We start from the raw sequence: 18,625 nt of genomic DNA, 5'->3' as shown, positions 1-18,625 counted from the left end.
TAATACGGAACCCAACCTCTTACCACAACAGTGTAGTGATGACTGGGAGGGAAGAGCTTAAAGCGCAGCACTAGTGGACAGAGAAATCTTAAGTGGGGAGTGATGATGTGGCTCTACCCCCTCAACCACAGCCCTGTTGGTCTGTGCAAGACAGGACAGAAGCGGTGTGGGGGACTGTTGTCTCCTTTATTTTCCCATTCATAGGTTACAGCAGGAAGGAATTTTCCTATGCCAGCTCCAGGCTGGCATAGGTGAAAGGCCCAGATTGGACGTATCTTGAGAAAGCGGTGCAGCTTTGGGTCCACCAGGTTTGGACCCAAAGCTGGCTCCAACCTGCTTCCAAACATCTCATTTTAGGGAGAATTGTCAATGGTAGCTTTCCATCTGTGGCGTTCTCCAACAGGCACAGTGTGTACCTCTTCCCCCCCCCCAACAGCAGAGGGGTTCCTTCATCAGAACCTAAAAACTAACATCAAGGGGATTAGGACTGGTGAACTCAATGGGGCTTACTTTTGGATAGACTTATATAGGGTTGCACTGTCAATTAATTAGCTCCTCTTTAAAAAGTTTATTCAGGTTCAGTTTTTATTTTTGTTCATCTATTACATCGGTATTAAATCTCATGTTCAGCCAAGTGAACATTAAAACCCTGTGCTACAGCAAGCTTGTATTGGCATAGCAGTGATGATCAAGAATCAAAGTTTGTCAGGCAAGTCACATTAGCATTACTATTTTGTCACATAAAAGAGTCCATTTAGCAGTGATGATCAAGAATCAAAGTTTGTCAGGCAAGTCACATTAGCATTACTATTTTGTCACATAAAAGAGTCCATTTGCTGTGTAAATTGTAATCCGTACACGTTCTCGGCAACGCAGTTGTCACTGCAGTGGTTTCACTTGGACTGAATTTGCTGCCAATAAAATTGCTCTTTAGTTCATCACACATGATTGGTGGCAACCAGAACTGAGGCACATCGATGTTGAATGTTTCAATTTTGCCATTCTTTATATCCATGTTTATTTTAATTTCAAGATGAGATTGTTCATGTGCTATGTTAAAGGATGTGCTGATACTGAATTTAGGTGTTTTGCCATATAGCCAATCCCAGGTTCGTAGTTCTCTGGCTTTATTATTAATTCCAGGGAATTCTTTTTCATCAGCTGGATTTATTAGAATGACACACTTGTCAGTTTCATGGTGTGAAGCGTATTCTTCAGCAATGGCGTTCATGAGCATCTCACAAGTTAAAGTGGGTTCTTCTTCAAAGAGATTTTTCACTAAGGCAGGCACACTTGGAGTGGCATTGCTTTTTATCCCAGTATAAGGACTCTTTAGCACAGATGATAAAACAGATTTATCAGCACTACAGAGCAAGGTGCAGTGGTGGTAAGCAGCAGTCCTTCCTAGTTTTGCAGCAGTTCCTGATATTTTAAAAATCCCATTTAACAAGAGATCATATCTCTCGGTAGCCTGCACATTTAATTGGGGTCGTAGGGCTTTTAAAGCTCTAACAACTAGTTTTAAATTTTCTATTCTTTCATATTTTTGCCTATTTGTAAAGAAAGTCAGATTGATGTTGCCTGGATCATGGTAAACTGTTCCTCCTCCACTTCTTCTTCGAGCTAGTTTTATACCCTTCTGCCTCATGAATTTAAGATTACATTCCTGCCAGGGATTCTGATGTCTACCAATCACTACAGTAGAAGAATTTCTCCACAGGAAAAGAACTCGCCTGTTCTCTAAATCCATGTTATCATGGATCCAGTCTTCTAAAGCTAAATTCTGGTAAACATCCTGGGAAACAGACTGTAGGATCAGTCCTCCTCTTGTTGCACATTTGAAACCAGCATGTGGAACCTTGAGAACACAGTATAATGGGAAGCATTTCTTCAAAGATGTCTGCATGATCATGTTTTAGGGAAATAAAATCTAATGTTAAAGGTTGGCACACATTTTGCATAGTCCACTCTCCTTCAGTACAAATATTCCCTTTGAAATGATCATGTGAGCATTGTGCTTTTTATTTTCAAAGGTGCTGAAAACAGTTCTGTTAAATCAGATGTTTTTATACAGTATTCTTCCTTCCTAAAGTGTAGATAATGGGATTTTAGAAGATGGAATAACATGCAGAAATTCCCTACTTCACTTGCATGTACTGCTGACAACCTAAAGGGGGAAAAATACAGTATTCACTGGTTATCCTGAAATAATTGCTACACAGTCATTGTAGTTAGTAGCTTTATTTTAATAATTTTAGTCATTTAATATGCAACAAAGAGATATGCTACTAACTGGGCAGTACCTCCCACTCCCCCACCCCGCTCTCTGATTACTCAGCTGAAGTACATGCTTCTTTTATAGCTTAGTCCAACATGCCAAATAAGTTCTCAAGGCTAGTTCAAGGGGATACTGAATCAATTTTAGTACCACAGCTTGCCCCTTCCTATCTCTGGGTAGCTAGCTACCCTGACTGGTGCTAAGAAGATACTTCAACAGTGCAGGCAGAAGAGGGCTTTTATAGATTCCCCAAGATTAACCCTGCTTCCCTTTTAGACTAGATAAAAGCCTAGCACAGTGTCTAAGGGCTAGGGCCAATGGTTTAGCAGCCATGGGAAGACTCTTGGAATCGTTCCTATGGATATGTTTAAACTTTTAGTTGATATAGTTATTAGACACTTTTGTCACTGGTGATCCAGTGAGCTGCAACTGGGTTTCTGGATAGTTGTGGGGCATCACATAATACACGAGGAATGGTATTATGGTGTATAAGTTTTGTTTTAAGTGAATCACCAAAAGAAGGAAAACTGTGGATGATCTTGACTGCTGGATATTTTCAAGCATGCCCACACCACCGGTAGGAGCGACCCTGTGGTTACAAAATATTTAAACTGGCCTTTAAGACAAGAGCCAGGCTAATCGGACATGCTGCATTCAAAGGGACCTCCTTCCCCCCCCCCTTTCTCGAAGGGCAAGCTGGCAAAGGACATGCAAGAGCTGGCACCAAAAAGTCTTCAACTTGCATGCAACCTTGACAGTCCAATCTTATAGGCACCTACTCAGGTGTAAGCCCCACTGAGTTCAAGACAACTTACTCCCAGATAATTCATGGAGCAGCCTGCCGCGACTTAGTGCCCTCCAGAGGTCATGGATTACAACTCCCATCAGTCCCAGCCATGCTCGTTTGGGCTGATGGGAGTTGTAGTCCATCGCCTCTGGGGGGCGCCCGGTCGCGGCAGGCTGCTGTACAGGATTGCAGCCCACAGGCAGGATGAGCACCGAAGCGGCCCGGGCCCCTGTTGAAAGAGGGGCAGCTCGCTGGAACCTACCACCTGCTCAGTCAATGAGAAGAGAAGTCAATGAACCTACCCCCTTCGTAAAGCGGACCGGCCGTCGCTCTGGAAGGGCAGGACCGCATTTCTACACAGAGGCAAGTCTGCGGTAGAGGCGCGCACCCCAGTCACTGCATAGGGAGCTTCCTGCTCTCTTTCGACCCTGTTCCCCCCTCAGGGGCGCCAGTGACAGCCGCCCATAGAAAATAATGCGCGAGGGAGTGGGCAATCAAGGATTCAGGCAGCAACGCATTTCCTCGCTCCCCCCACCACCGAATTTGACCGGCGTACCAACGTGTTGCGCTTTTAACAGTGTGATCCTATGCATGTCAGAAGCCCTATCGATTTCAACGGGACTTACTCCTGAGTAAGGGTTGCTGCCTTAATGGGTTTAAAAAAAACAACAACAATATTTTCCGCATGAGTTCACACAGAGTAAGAAAAAAAGAAAGAACTGTCGCTGTTGCTACCTTTGGGAACTGAGGCGGGCAGGAGCTGCTGCACCAGTCCTACACTACAATCCTGGATGTCTCCGTTGTTTCCTACGGGCGGACCTCCATTCTGGGGCAGACCAAAACACCAGGCTTCAAAGGGAACCCGGAAGTGATGTGCCGCCGGGCCCAGTCCTCAACTATCCTTTTCTATAACCGCGGCTGTGCTTTACGAAAAACCTTCCGTGTCCGCACAACGGAATCTGCGCTTGTGCCCCTATTCTGAGCACGACCGCCTGGGGGACAAAGTAGAAGGCAGCGCCGCGCCGGCTTCAGCTCCGTGTCGTTCCTCGCTCTGGCCTGTGGTTGGATGGAAGGAGAAGCTTTTCCCTTTTACGCACCGCTTCCCTTGTTGTTCGGTCGTTCAGTCGTGTCCGACTCTTCGTGACCCCGTGGACCACAGCACGCCAGGCCTTCCTGTCCTGCGCTCTCTCCCGGGGCGTGCTCAAGTCCATATTCATTGCATCGGTGATGCTATCCAGCCATCTCGCCCTCTGCCGTCCCCTTCTTCTGTTGCCTTCAGTCTTTCCCAGGAGTATTCTGTTTTCATGGCAGTTAACGGCAGCTCTCCTGTTTCGTGGGCCAGATTGGCCTGGGAATGATAGGAGTTGTAGTCTAACGCTGCTGTAAGGCACCGTGTTGGGGAAGGCTGCTGTAGTCCCTCATTTGAATCGGCGTTGTAATTGCTTCGCCCTCACCTTCGCTATTTAAATTAATTGTAAAAACTCTGTTTGCATGGATTGCTCGGGGGTGGGGTGGGTTTGAAGATACAATTATCAGTATGACCTGTAGGTGAAAAAGCTAAAAGGTAAATAGTTTTCTAATCTCAAAATCTTACAACACAGTCCTCTGAATATGCAAAAGCAAGCTCCATTGTGTTTAATGGGACTTCCTCTAAGGTGTGTATAGGATTGCTGCCTTATCGCACGATCCAGCCCAAGGCAAATGTGCATAGTAGTGCAATTCTAGGCATGTCTACTCAGAAGTAAGCCCTGCTATGTTCAATAGGGCTTACTCCCTACTAAGTGTTTAGGATTTCAGCCCAAATTTCATTTACAGACTAGTGTTCATTGACTACCTCTCAAGTAAACAGCATTATTTATGTTATAAAAGGAGGGCCTTAAAATGCAAGTTAATCACAGCCTCAGCCAAGGAAGGCATTAACTAAGTCTTATTTGAATAATGCCTAGTTAAGGCATTAACTAAGTCTTATTTGAATCTTGTAAGCAGATGCCAGTTCTGCACCATAGTCCCTACACAAGCATATCCAATTTCTTTCATTGCACACTGCCCTTCTGTTATACCAGATATATAGGGGCATACTGGTTAAACCATACTTTAGTGTTACGAGAATAAACCACAGTGAGACTCGGGTTTGCACACTCCTGTCTTCTCCAGCATGGCCACAAGACATTCAGAAACTTTTGGTTCTGTTTTGGATTAACTGCAGCTTGCTGTGTTGTCCAAAACTAGACAAATTGTGGTTAATCTTAACTATGGTTAGTTGAAACAAGCCAACTTTAAACCACAGTTTATGAATCTGACTTGTTTCAACTAACCATAGTTAAAATTAACCAAAGTTTAAGGTTTGGACAACCACTAAACTGCAATTAATCTGAAGCAGAAGCTTCTGATAACCTTCATGTGGCCACACCAGGGAGAGCGGAGGGGGATACACAAGCCCAAGGCTTGCTGAATCTCATTCTTGTAATAAACTATAGCTTAGCATTATATACAACTGCAGACTGTCCTAAGATATAGATGACATAAGCAAAAGCTGTGGCAAATGGTAAGTGTTGTGTGTGTGTATAATATAAGTTGTCCATAACAGAATAAAGAATGTTGTATTTTATGCATCTTAATATTTCTTCCAGCAGCAAAATGCATAGTTGCCAGGATCAAACACATTAACTGAATTCCTTCGGTTATTCTCATGGATACGTATTTTTTTCATAGGATTTGTACAACAGTCTCATTGAAGAACACCTTCACTAGCTTTGCATGTTAAGATAGTTTCTAATATTTGCATAGTGACTACTTAATGGGCAAGTGTTGCAGTAAAACTGATACTCCAGTATCTATAATACAGAATGATGAAAATATTGGAACTTCAGGTGTAAATGACCATTTATTTCAAAACACTGAAGAAATCAGGCTGGGACCTATGACTGGCTTTTTCCAAGTAACAGGAAAAAAGATGGAAGAAGGGATACAGAATAATACAGGTGCTTATTCAGAAGATAGCTCTAATAATATGCTGGGCTCTCAAAACTTTGTTAAAGAAAATGATGGTTTGGAAGTGACTGACTTTCAGTGATCATTAAAATGGTTCAGAAATGGTTTCCTGCCAAAATATGTGTATGATATGAGAATTTTCTATTTGTTACTTAGAAAAATAAACCGAAATAATGTTTAATAGCCAAATCAAATGCAATAATTGAATATCACTTTCAATACTCTATGTTTGAATAGTTTTTATCACAAACATATTTACATCTTACTGTACATCTTATTGGAATGTTATGTCGTCCATCTGAAAAAAGAAAACTGTCATCTTTCAGACAGGGCAGTATCTCTCCATGTAGTAGGTTTCTGGAAAACAAGTGGTTTGCAGTATATCTTCAAAAATTTTGAGGCAAATTTGAATAAAAATATGCTAAGCAATGTTTTGTGAGATAAAACTGAGAATTATTTCCTAACGTTCTTCTATGCCCTTTTGAAAAGTGCAAAAGGTTTCAATTTATGAGACTGGTATATTGATAACGGTTTTGGGAATTTGTAGTTTGTTTTCAGACCTGTACAAAGTTGATGCACAGTATTTTTTCCCCATAAGTAGTAAGCAAGACAATCACACACATGCTTATTCAAATGCAAGACCCTCTACATTGAAAGGTAGTTACTTCCAAGTAAATGTGCATAGGATTGCAACCTTATAACACAATCTTATGTATCTCTCATCCCAGTGAGTAAGTAATGGGTAAGTATATATATTGCAGCCTTATTTCATCTTTTTAATTCTTTAACTATTTTAGAATGCTGAGTTAGTTTACTCATCACACCTTCAGCCTTTGAATACTAGTTTGATCTTACAGCCCCATGCTCTGTACAGCTTGCATCAGAGACCACAAAATGACAGTGAGATAGGAAACAGTCTAGTTGTAATTAATAACATGACTTTTGGTCCTGGGAGCATCACTGCTGAGTCACTTTCCCCCACTTCTTTGAACTTGGAGGCAGCCAGCCATCTAAATGCACACAGAAAACTTAACTAGCATATTTATTTATTACATTTATATCCCACTTTTTTTTCCTCCTTAAGGAACCCAAGGCAGCATACATAATCCTCCTCTTCCATTTTATCCTCACAACAACAACCCTGTGAGGTGGGTTGGGCTGAGAGTCTGAGAACAATTGACTGTTCATTGTTCATTGTCTGACTCTTCGTGACCCCATGGACCATAGCATGCCAGGCCTTCCTGTCCTGCGCTCTCTCCCGGAGTGTGCTCAAGTTCATATTCAGTGCATCGGTGATGCTATCTAGCCATCTCATCCTCTGCCATCCCCTTCTCCTTTTGCCTTCAATCTTTCCCAGCATTAGGGTCTTTTCCAGTGGGTTTTCTCTTCGCATTAGGTGGCCAAAATATTTGAGCTTCAGCTTCAGTATCTGTCCTTCCAATGAGCAGTCAGGGTTGATTTCCTTTAGGACTGACTGATTTGACCTCCTTGCAGTCCAGGGGATTCGTAAGAGTCTTCTCCAGCTCAGTGGATGGAGAAGTGCTCTAGGTGCCAACCCAGCCAGGGGTGTTTTACCCACACAGTGCCCCCCCCCATCCCCTGCTGTTATCTCTGATCACAGATTGGAGATAGCAGTATACCTCCAGGAGGTATGTTCAATAGGGCTTACTCCCTACTAGGCTTGGACTCCCCCTGAAGGAATCCGTGAATGCTCAGTGGGCTGGATGGGGAACCTTGGCAAGCTTATGCCTTCTCTTGTTCACATGGGAAAAGGAGAGGGGAGGTGGCAGAGCTTGAGCTCAGCACTTTGCATGGGCTCCCTTCTGCTCATGCACATAATGCTAAATTATGGTTTAGTGTTACATGCAAACACTGCATTCAGTTACAATTGGGAAATGTTGAGATTTACTTAGTTTTGTTTTCACTCTCAAATTGACTAAAATCCTGTTCATGAATCAATACATGAATAGATTTTGTATGATTTATTAATCTTTTGCTCACTTATTTTTGGTTTACCATTAAGAACATTTCTGTCAGAAAATTGAGAAATTTAGAAACCAGCATGTTAACTAATCTGCACTGATTGGTCTTACCTTGACTTCATTCTATTGTGTAGTGACACCTTCTTTCTAATTGCACTCAACTCTCTCAATCCAAAGTGATCTGAACCATGTATGAACATCTTATGGTTGATTTACCAGTGACTGAAAACTAATTAATGTATATTTAACTTCAGTTGGCAAATGAGTTTTAACTTTATATAAAGATTTTTGTTGTGAGCGGTCATCCCAGATTAGTTACGTCGGTTTCAGCGTACCACCAATTTATGCAGAGATAAAAACCTTCCTGTTTCTATTTCTCCCTTAAAAAAACCTGAAATTCAGATTTTCTTTAGGATGTATCTTACTTAATGTATTTCTTGCCTTCTGGGCTCTGCCTGAGGCTTGCATTTTCATGAAGAGTGCTTCCAGAAAGAGGGCTTCTAGCACTACCAGTCAAAAGACATTTCTGTGATAAAAAAAGATGTAAGAAGCGTGGGGAATATATGGGAAGGTTACAAATGGAAGATGACAATGTCTGGACCCCCCGGTAAAAATCTGTGAATGAGTCAGGGTGATGGTGCAGTAAAAGGTTCCATCTGGGAGCAACCTCTGATCATACTATTGATTTGTAGTGAAATTAGTACACAAGTGTCCATACTGTAACTATTATTACACTACCTCACTTCTGTTTGTTAGGTAAATGCTGCAGAATAGTTGTTTTGGTTGGTTTTTTTTCCAGGAGAGCATTTTTTAAAAAGCAGTAGTTATTACTTACCTGTCAGAGATAAGCATCAAAAATATAAGGCTCTGCCTGGAGCGACCTGGGGGTGGGGGATGCTTTAAGTGTACCTGTTCTCCTTCCTCCATTCTTTTCAAAAGGGATTGGTGCTACTGGCACTCAATCCCCAGTGAGCAAGCATGATCTCTCTAAATATAGTTATGTTTGTACAAGAAGCTTTGTGTTGGCTGGTAGCAGTTTGCCAAGCAGTCTCCTGGATACAAATTCCCTCTGCTAAAACCTGCAGTCAGGATGTGGAAAGGCTTGAGGCATCTTTCCCAATGTCCCTTCAGCCAATTGCTTTGGAAAGCTTTTCAACAATTTTAAAGAGAGACTGAACTGTCTTTAATACAAAAAAATTAATGTGATAAAAATGGAAGCTTCACTGTTAAGTGGGACTTGCAACAAAATGTTGCCGTGTGGAGTACCCATTTTCAGTGTTCCAGCCAATCAGCCTTGCTTTCTTCCATGATACTTCATTTCTCCTCCCTCTTGGTGTTCTGTCCCCCACCCCACCCCACCCCAAAACTCAGCATTCCATGTCCACTGAGCATACTCAATCCTCACTGGGCTGATTTTGCCACCTTAAGCCCCCCCCCCCCCCCCCCGCCTACATTTTGTACTTTTGCAAATCTAGGGTGTTTCTCAACTGACAATTTCCTGTCTGAGGTAGACCAACAAATACTGCCCCAACCTGCAAGTCAAGGTGCATAGTACCCAAGGAAAGCAAAATTATTTTGGCAAAAAACATCCCACATGCACCTCTCCCACTCCCTGGCAGTAAAAATGCAACAATAATAAATTAAATAATCATCAAATCTGCTGTACTTTCCCGACACCCAAAATCAGCTGCCTCAGGCGGCATCCTCACCTTGCCTAATGGTAGGGCTGGACCTGTGCCTCAAGCAGTTGTTGTTGTTCAGTCGTGTCCGACTCTTCGTGACCCCATGGACCATAGCACGCCAGGCCTTCCTGTCCTGCGCTCTCTCCCGGACTGTGCTCAAGTTCATAGCTACCTCCCTATTGTTTGTGGGTTGTGCTGTTTTGAAGATTGGCACTCAGAGAATTGAGTCTGTCATTAGTATACCCAAGTGGGACCTGCAGCAAAATATTGTAGTGTAGAGTGCTCCCGATCAGGGTTCGAGACACTCCATGCCATTCCACCACCACCCTGTTTTCTGTTTCCCTCCTCTCCACCCAACAGTCAGCATTTTGTGCCCACTGAGCAGCTCACTGGACTGTTTTTGGGGTCCCCACGTAGGGACCCCCAAACCCTACTACATCTTTCTTGCATGTGGATGGTGCTGTTTTGACTACAAAGAAGATGCACACTTGAAGAATGAGTTCACTATTATTTATTTATTTTGTTTAAAGCATTTTTACTCCACTTTCAGTGGAAAATGATCCCACAGCAGGTTACTGGGCAATGAAAAACAAGACAACTCCTCAGGTTTACAGTCTAAAACACATGACAGAAAAGGGTTGAGGGTCGAGGGGGAAAGAGAGAGAGATTGAGAAATGGCACCAGTTCTTATAATAACCAGCTCCGATGGAAACAGTTCATGTAGCCTGATGTTGCCTACTGCTAGGTGACAGTTGAGGGAGAAGAGATGCTAATGGCAGCTTGTCTCTCCACAAATCTGATGGAATAACCCTGCTTCCCTTCTCCTCCTCTGTTGCAGCCTGACAGAATGATGGCACAAGCCTATTGGGGATTATGGCTGAATCCTTAAGGCTAAAATCTGAATAGTGGCAGAGACCTGGGGTGATTTCAGACAAGGCTTTTACTGTGCAATCACAGTTCATGGAATTTTACAGGGAGACATGACTATGATGTCTTCAGTTTGTAGCCCTCCAGTGTCTTCCTACAGCTTCTTTTTTTCTTACCAGAAGAAAATCCGTTAGGAAATAAAAGATGGAATAGCCACACAACACCGTTTCAGTGTTAGTGCTAGGACCCCACCACCCCTGATCTGGAAGCATCCCTTAACCCACCTCCTGGAGGTGTTCCTGGAGGAACATTAACTCACCTTACAGAGCTGGTCATTGTTCCTTTTTGGGACAAAGTGTTTCAAATTAAGCTTACAAACATGGCCTATTACTGCAATTAATACATTCACCTTCATGGATCAAATATTTAGCTATATCCCAGCTGCATACATACGCTGGAGATTACTTATATTCAGAAGTAATCGAACGTGGCAAGCTACTTTCCAGGTAATGACAGGCAAGATAATGCTTGATTTTTGAAGCTTGTCCCATTTTTATTTTAGACCACGACAGTCTGGAACCTCTGTGCATACTAGTTTCTATTATTACATCAAACCTCAATTCTAGTCAACAGAAACCCCTATGACAAAGCCATAGTCTGGGAATGACTTCTCGCGGCAAGTTCTCACCCTAATTTCGGAGATTTGCAGAACGAAGCCTTAAAAAAAGTCCATTTTTTGTTTAAAAAAAAAAAATTCACCTTGAATATCCCTAACCACCATTTTAAAAGCTTAAAGCCCTGACCGGAAGAAAGTGCCCAAACCTCAGCATCAGAAGGCTCTCTCGAAAAAGAAGCGGCACCTCGCGTGACATCGACGCAAACCGCAACTGCGATCACGGACGGCGGTGATCCTCGCACACCTCGCGGCTGCCCCGGAGACCCGCGTCCTCCTTTCCCCCTCCCCAACGGCCCGACTAGACGGCGACGACGGCGCGCGCGCGCTTGCGGGCGGGCGGGCGCGCGCCCGCGATGGAACCTCGAGGGCGGCGTGCTTCGACAAAAAGCCCATTCCCGAGGTCACCGTGCGGTTGCCCGAGCACCAGCGGCGGTTGAAGTGGCGGGAGTGCGCCGCGCGCGCGGGCGCCCATGAAGGGGGAGGGGGAGGGGTCAAAAGAGGAGCAGCGCTTGCTCGGTTTAAGCTAGCAGGTAACGAGAGCCCAGCGGGAGGGGAGGGACGTTACCAGGAGACGCTGAGGCGCGGGGAGGGGCGTTATTGTGGCCGGCAGGCGCGCTCAATGGGGCGGGAGGCGTCCTGAGGAGAACCAGCGGGACAGAGAGCCGCCCCACCCCCGGTTACTATTGCGGGCAGACGGGCAGGTGGCTGGCCGGGTGAGAGGTGCCCCCTACCTTACTAGGTGGATTGGTGGGTTTCTCTGCCCGCCCCACCCTGGCCAGCCGTTACGGCGAAGGGAGAGGGAGGATTGTTGTCTCTTGAGCTGCCACCTCCTGGTCCGGCTGCTCATTGGGCTGCCCGGCTTTGAGAGGGAAAGGGAGGCGAAGTAGCGGGTGAGGAAGCCCTGGGAAGAAAAGAGAGGCAGGCAGAAATCTCTCCGGAGCGGACAGTTTAGCCGCCGTCATGACCTCTAGAAAGTATCCTGGGCGCAGGAAGAAAAAACCCGAATATCTCGCAAAGGTACAGAGAGCCCCTAGAAGGGGAATAAGGATAAGAGGCATCCACTGGCTTGCCAGGCAGGCTGCAGAGGTACTGTTAGGAGCTTTGGGATCAATTGCACAGGGTGACTAAGTGAGTCGGAGGAATGGTACTTCCAGCTGAAATAGGGGTTGCTTTAGTTGTATGAACATGAGGGGAAATGTGATTGCAATCCTAAAAACTAACTAACTATTACTACTACTACTACTAAGGAGCGGTTGGAGTTTCTGCTGGTTAAAAAAGGTGTAGACGAGGATGAAAGAAGATCCGGAATACTGATCCAACTCTAGCATTGTTTGTGGGAAATGCATCAATTTTCCCTCTTCTCATTGGGATTTTTTTAAAACGCATGTTTTAAAAATTATATATATTTTACAGGTTTAAGGAGTTTCCTTGATAATATTTCCTCTGAGAGTGCCAAGCAGTTAAAAATTCAAGCAAAACAAGCTCCACTGCCATGGTGATTGACATCCTGCATTGTGTCTAAGAAAAACTAGGCATGGCATTACCCCTTTAGGTGTGTTGAGAAATCCTTTTAACATTTGCACATAACTTAATCTAAAATAGCTAATTTAATTCAATAAAACTACTAGACACATAACTTTGGTTACAAATACAATGGGGAAAGTACCTTAGGCTGCAATCCTGTACACACCAAAAGTAAATTCCTTTTAACTTGGTGGGGCTTACTTTTGAGTAGATAGGTATAGGATTACACTGTTAGTTTATTTTTAAAAGCAAGCACTTCCTTTACACTTTCATTGAAACCTAGCCCAGTGAACAAACTAACTGTGTAACGTGCATATGTAAGTGATATATGTAAATCATGTATTTTTCAAGTATCTCAATAAGAAAATTTACTGAGATTCTGGCTTTGCTTTTTCAAAGCCATTCATTATCAAATGTTTTTGTTTTTCTTTAGAAATCAGCAGGAACAGCTTCAAGCTGTATGATTTCATTTTTAAGCATGTGTGCATGAGATTGGAGTGCATGAGATTGGGATTCAACACCTTTTGCTGAGTCTGTTTTTAGAGCCTGACCACTTGTATTTGTATATGTTAATATGTATATAATGCGTATAAGATTTTCCTATTATTGAGAATGTTGATACTTAAAGTTCTTGGCCAACAGACACATGAAAAATAAAAGAAGCTTGTTATTTGTTATAGGAACAGGAATAAGGTTAACAATTAAAAGTTATTCCATTTCCTTGTTTTATTATAAATGTGTATATGGAAGACAATCCCGTTTATTTCATTCCAAATGTGCCCTTATAGAACTCCTAAATGTGGGGAGGGGATTTCCTTGATGGCGGAACTGCCCCTTTCTAAATTCTGCTGGCTTTTTGCAGCCAGGGATGAGGCGGCTTTTTTTCTTTTTCCTTCACCTTGTGTTTTGTTTTTTAAAACGTTTTTCCTCCCATTTACTCTAGGCTGATGTACTTTAGGGGCATGATCCTTGGACATGTTGGGGGAACAAGGGGGCTTTGGATCCTGTGGATCCAAGGCTGCTCCCAGTATGCCTTCTTTTGGGCCCCACCACTGGCAGAACACAACCACCAATGGTACTAATATACCTGTGAAACTTTCAAACCAGAGGTGCTTCTGGGGTGGGAATCCTGTTCCACTGGGAGAGTGGATTCATCAGCTGCATCCTGCGACCCCCTCAATCAGCCTTCAGCAGGGGTCTAGACTGCTCCGCCCCTTAGGATTTTAATTCAGTGGGACTTCCAAGTAAGCATGGGTAGGATTGCGCTGCATAGGACACACTCTACTACATGGACAGGGAACCTCTGGCCTGCAGAGATTTCCTATCCAGCCCACAGGTCCCAGCCATACTTGAAAAGCACATCTTCTGAAATAAATAGAACTTATTTCCAAGTAATTGTTTAAATGAAGTGTAAGTATGGTTTTGCTCCATAAAGGTTTTATGAAAGTTGCATTTTTTATATTATTTGTGTTTTGGAGTAATTTTGCATGGTACCAGGTAACTGGAAGTAAAAATAACAACTGTTTCTGGAAGTATGTGCTACTCTACTTTTTACATTTGTGAGAATATATAGGAAGATACTGTGTATTACTTCTAGCTGTTACGGCCTTTTAAGCAACAGACAGCTGATCTTGTTGATATATTATGGTAATTAGGTTGGCTAATTAGGTTGCTTTTAATGTCCCTTATAATTCAGTGTACAAGTGTATTTTAATGTCTTGAATAGTTTTGTGTATTATGACTAATGTCATCTTTAGGCACAGAAGAAATAATAATCCAATAGCAATTATAATCACTTTGACTGCAATCATATGCACACTCACCTGGGAGTATCATAGAATTGAAAGGGGCCTTGTAGGCCATCTAGTCCAATCCCCTGCTTGATGAAAGAAATCCAGAGCTAGATCATCCTCAACAGATGGCTGTCCAGCCTCTGGTTGAAGTCCTTCAGCAAGAGAGCCCCTACCCCCTTCTAGGTAATTGGTTGCATTGTCAAACTGGTCTTACCATCAAGAAGTTCCTTATCATATTAAACCAAAATGTATCCCTTGTGATTTATGGCCATACTAGATCTAGTCCTGCCTTCTGGGACAGGAGACAAGTCTTTACCTTCTGTGTGACAGTCCATTGTGTATTTGATTTTTTCTTTCTTGGATCCAAATTTTACCCAATCCCATTTGAAGAATGCTATCATGTCCCTCATCAGTCTTCTGTTCTCCAAGCTAAACATACCCAGTTCCTTCAACCTTCCCTCATAGGACTTGTTTTCCAAACCACTGATCATCTTTATTACCCTTCTCTGAACCAGTTCTAATTTCTCTATATTCTTCTTAAAGTGCAGTGCCCAGAACTGGACACAGTACTCCAGATAAGATCTGACTAGTGCAGAATAAAGTGGAACTATTACTTCCTGGATCTTGGAAACTATGCTTGTAGTAATGCAGCGTAAAATCATATTAGCCTTCTTTCAGGTGCATCACATTGCTGATTAATGTTCACCTTGTTATTGATTACAATCCCATGTAATCAATCCCTTTCACACATACTACTGCCAAGCTAGGTATCTGCCATCCTGTTTGATTTTTTAACATTTTTTACCTAAATACAGAACTTTGCATTTGTATCTGTTGAATTTCACTTCTTTATTTTGGCTCAGTTTTCCATTCTATCAAGATAATTTTGAATTTTATTTCTGTCTTCTGAGACATTAGCTAATCCTCCCAATTTTGTGTCATCTGCAAAAGGATTCTCTCCACCCATTCATTTAACTCACTGATAAAATGTTGGCTGTGAATGAGGTGATGCAGGGCTCAACAGTCTCTTTCCAGCTTCATGAACTCTCGTTGAGTATGGTTTTTCAACCAGCTGTAAATCCATCCGATGGTATTATCTCAGCCCTATTGAATACAGTGGATTTAAACATGTGTAGGACTGGGCTGAAAAGATATTTTCAGGATGATGGGTTCTGGCAGTATCAAGCAACTTCTACCTTTCACTTGAATATAGGAATACAAATCAGGACTGAAGTTTTGCTTCTTGTTTTCCCAGAGGGTGACAACAAGAGAAGAGCTTGTGTTAGGAGATCCATTTTCTGAAAGTGAGAGAACTTCAAAATCTGAAGACAACTTTAAGAGCAAAGACAGAATCATCCAAAACCTGCAGTCAGAGGTCCTGTCATATGTTTCTGCTATTTTGGTCATTTGTAACAACCAAAGCTATGTAATTAACATAGAATGACATCATTTATTTTGCTAGATTGTTCTGCTGTGAGAACATGACTTTGTGCTCTCAATAGATTTAGGGACAAAATCATGGCATAGAATCAATTATAACTTTATAATGATTATGTAATAGCAGTTAATCAACCTATGATATTTTACAATTATGACTTAATATCCCTTTCTACTAATGAACCTTCACAATACAAATCTCCATGTGGATCAGCTCACTTGTTTATTGATGGTATGGAGAACAGTTACAGTGCTTAGAAGTAGTGGGGCTACTTGGGTTTTGTCAGTCTGAATTCAAACTTGATAATAGAACAAGATTGATGGATCCTTTAGAAATGGATGAAGATTATGTTTGTCACTAACAAAGTAAGATACTTTTTGAGTCAAACATGAAATTACATTGATAACTAGACTGCTGATTTGCTTAAAGGTGACAGTAATAGCAGCAGGTGGCTTAGTGGTTAAGACGCTGAATTGCAGACTGGAAGGTCAGCAGGACAGCAGTTCGAGACCCGAGTGCCGCATGACGGAGTGAGCTCCCGTCTTCAGCCCCAGCTCCTGCCAACCTAGCAGTTCGAAAGCAAGAAATTGCAAGTAGATAAATAGGTACCGCTTCGGCGGGAAAGGTAACAGCGTTCCGTGCACCTCGGTGTTCAGTCATGCCGGCCACATGACCACGGAAGCGTCTTCGGACAGCGCTGGCTCTTCGGCTTAGAAACGGGGATGAGCACCGCACCCTAGAGTCGGACACGACTGGTTGGGGACACCTTTACCTTTAATAGCAGCAGCAATAATAGCATACTTGGATGATAGTGTATTTCAAAGTATCGTAAGTATTCCTAACCCTGACAGTGTAAATGGGCAGATTTTATTCTCCAAGTATGCTCCCACCAGGTCATAGATGCCAGTATTTTTTTTTAATTTCACAATTTAATGTGCATGAAGCTGTGCTATCATTCAAGATACTTGAAAAATGAAGTTGCATGCTCTTTATACTGTATTCTATGTTCTGGCTTCTTAATTCTGGAATTACAACAATTAATTTAATGTAAATTCATTAGTGACAACCCTTCTCCCACCAACAATCTCTCCCCTCCCTCACATCACTTTGTCGCACTAGATTTTTTTTGCTGGAGAGGTTGCTACTGATCTCAGAGCCCTTTCAGGAGATAAGCCCATGGGACAAAAGCGGTTTTACCAGGTTGGGGGGGAGTGTTGGGAGAAGGGTTTGGCTTCTCCCTCCTGTTTGCTTCTCCCCCTGCTTTATATAAAATCAGCATTTACACTTAGGTCACTTGTAGTTTGGCCCTAAGAGCCTCATTATACCTCCATTACCAGATTTTCTGAACAATTTAGCATTTTAGGTTGGTAGTAATTCAGTGCTTAGAAGCATGCGACCAAGTGCTGGTCCTAAGCCTGGTTTTGCTGCCTCTTTCTTTTAGTCCACCTTAACTCTGGGCTGCTTTGCACAAAACAGTTTTCCTATACTGATGTAGAGTGAAAACCTGTCTGTGTGAATATCAAGCAAGCTTATGTTGTACCACATGGACACACATTGCAAATGCTGAGGAGCAGCCAATAAAAAGTTTGAGAATGCTTTACATGGTGACCTGATTCAAACTTGGTTCACTGAGGCAAGACCCAAAGCTTGGGCATTAGCTCTCTAGGACTAAAACCAGAGTACCACTGAGTGTGTATGAAGTGTATTACCCTCACCATGAGTAACCTCAGCTAGCCCTTTCATCTGAGAATAAATAGCAAGGTACCCAGGTTAGATAGTATGGCTCTGAATAGACTTGGTACCTCATGGCTAGCAATAAGCCTTAATTTGAGCCAAGCTGACCAAAATAAAACTGCCTGCTAATTAACCAAGACCAGCAGTTCCTGCATTAAATTCCTTGTACTTTCACCTAATTTACTCATGTTTGAATTCAGCTTCAGTAGACTTGGCTATAATCCTGGCCAGACTCTGAGGAATCTTTAACTTTGTACATGATATTAAATGTTTTGCTGTGAAGACTTTTAAGAAGTAAGAGAATTTTTGTTTTTTCTGGACCTACCAGGTTAAACACCTAAAAACAAAAAATCTTGACTTAGAGAAACATGTTATGAAACTACGTGATAGTAAGGTGGAAGTAACAACTCAAGCGGACAATTTGGCCATTAAAAATGAATATCTGTGTAAAGAACTCGCTCATGTAGACAAGTTAGCTGAACAGCTAGGAAAAGAAAAAGAATTTGCATTGGATAGTGCTGATCAGGAACTTGGAGAAGCCAAGGTATTTGAACTCTTACATGTATTTTTTTATACTTGTAGTGTTTTTGTAGTCTGGTTTTTTCCCATACTTAATTTTGTAGGTGGACAAACTGGAGGAGAAGCATGTAGTAACAAGAAAGCCTGACATTGCTGGATGCTCTGTGTCAGCGGTCCCCAACCTTTTTGGCACCAGGGACCGGTTTCGTGGAAGACAATTTTTCCACAGACTGGGGGGGGTGGGGGGGATTTGCGTCCGTGTTTGCAGTAATAGGCTACGTAAAGATTTACGTAGCCTATTACTTGAAGAACAGGGATGCAAATGGCATATATCGGATCGCCTCACGCCCGCCC

At 42.7% G+C, this 18,625-nt stretch overlaps 2 protein-coding genes across 12 annotated transcripts in view; one reads left to right on the top strand and one right to left on the bottom strand.

The window, feature by feature from the left end:
• Positions 1-556: 556 nt before the first annotated feature.
• LIPT1 (lipoyltransferase 1) lies at positions 557-4,335 on the bottom strand. Of its 3 annotated transcripts, none has more exons than XM_084844387.1 (2): positions 3,801-4,335; positions 557-2,167 (listed from the first exon to the last, which is right to left on the bottom strand). In XM_084844387.1, exon 2 carries the CDS (start codon positions 1,910-1,912, stop codon positions 794-796), a length of 1,119 nt encoding a protein of 372 aa, XP_084700513.1. In that variant the 5' UTR covers positions 1,913-2,167; positions 3,801-4,335; the 3' UTR covers positions 557-793. The 3 variants fall into 3 exon arrangements, with proteins under 3 accessions (XP_084700513.1, XP_084700515.1, XP_084700514.1); XM_084844389.1 differs by having other exon boundaries at positions 4,163-4,216; XM_084844388.1 differs by lacking the exon at positions 3,801-4,335 and adding an exon at positions 3,368-3,398.
• Positions 4,336-11,591: 7,256 nt separating this feature from the next.
• TSGA10 (testis specific 10) overlaps positions 11,592-18,625 on the top strand; it is a 65,499-nt gene continuing 58,465 nt past the window's right edge. For 4 of the 9 annotated variants that reach the window (XM_084844386.1, XM_084844381.1, XM_084844379.1 and 1 more), the window contains exons 1-3: positions 11,592-11,793; positions 15,836-15,955; positions 18,081-18,296. In XM_084844386.1, the coding sequence (XP_084700512.1) occupies positions 18,126-18,296 (171 nt within the window). In that variant the 5' untranslated portion in view covers positions 11,592-11,793; positions 15,836-15,955; positions 18,081-18,125. Of the gene's footprint in view, positions 12,281-12,676; positions 12,816-15,835; positions 15,956-18,080; positions 18,297-18,625 lie in introns of all 9 variants that reach the window. The other 5 variants (XM_084844384.1, XM_084844382.1, XM_084844378.1 and 2 more) reach the window with 3 other exon arrangements.

The sequence above is a fragment of the Heloderma suspectum genome, chromosome 3 (genome assembly GCF_057233095.1).
Source record: "Heloderma suspectum isolate Gila_16-S chromosome 3, 16-S_ref, whole genome shotgun sequence".
Taxonomy (NCBI): Eukaryota; Metazoa; Chordata; class Lepidosauria; order Squamata; family Helodermatidae; genus Heloderma; species Heloderma suspectum.
The sequence above is the reverse complement of the archived record's forward strand: the minus strand, read 5'-3'. Positions and strand labels throughout refer to the sequence as shown.

What these genes read in the sequence shown, in the direction of transcription:
- LIPT1 (XM_084844387.1), bottom strand. Translation starts at nt 1,912, where the DNA reads ATGATCATGCAGACATCTTTGAAGAAATGCTTCCCATTATACTGTGTT.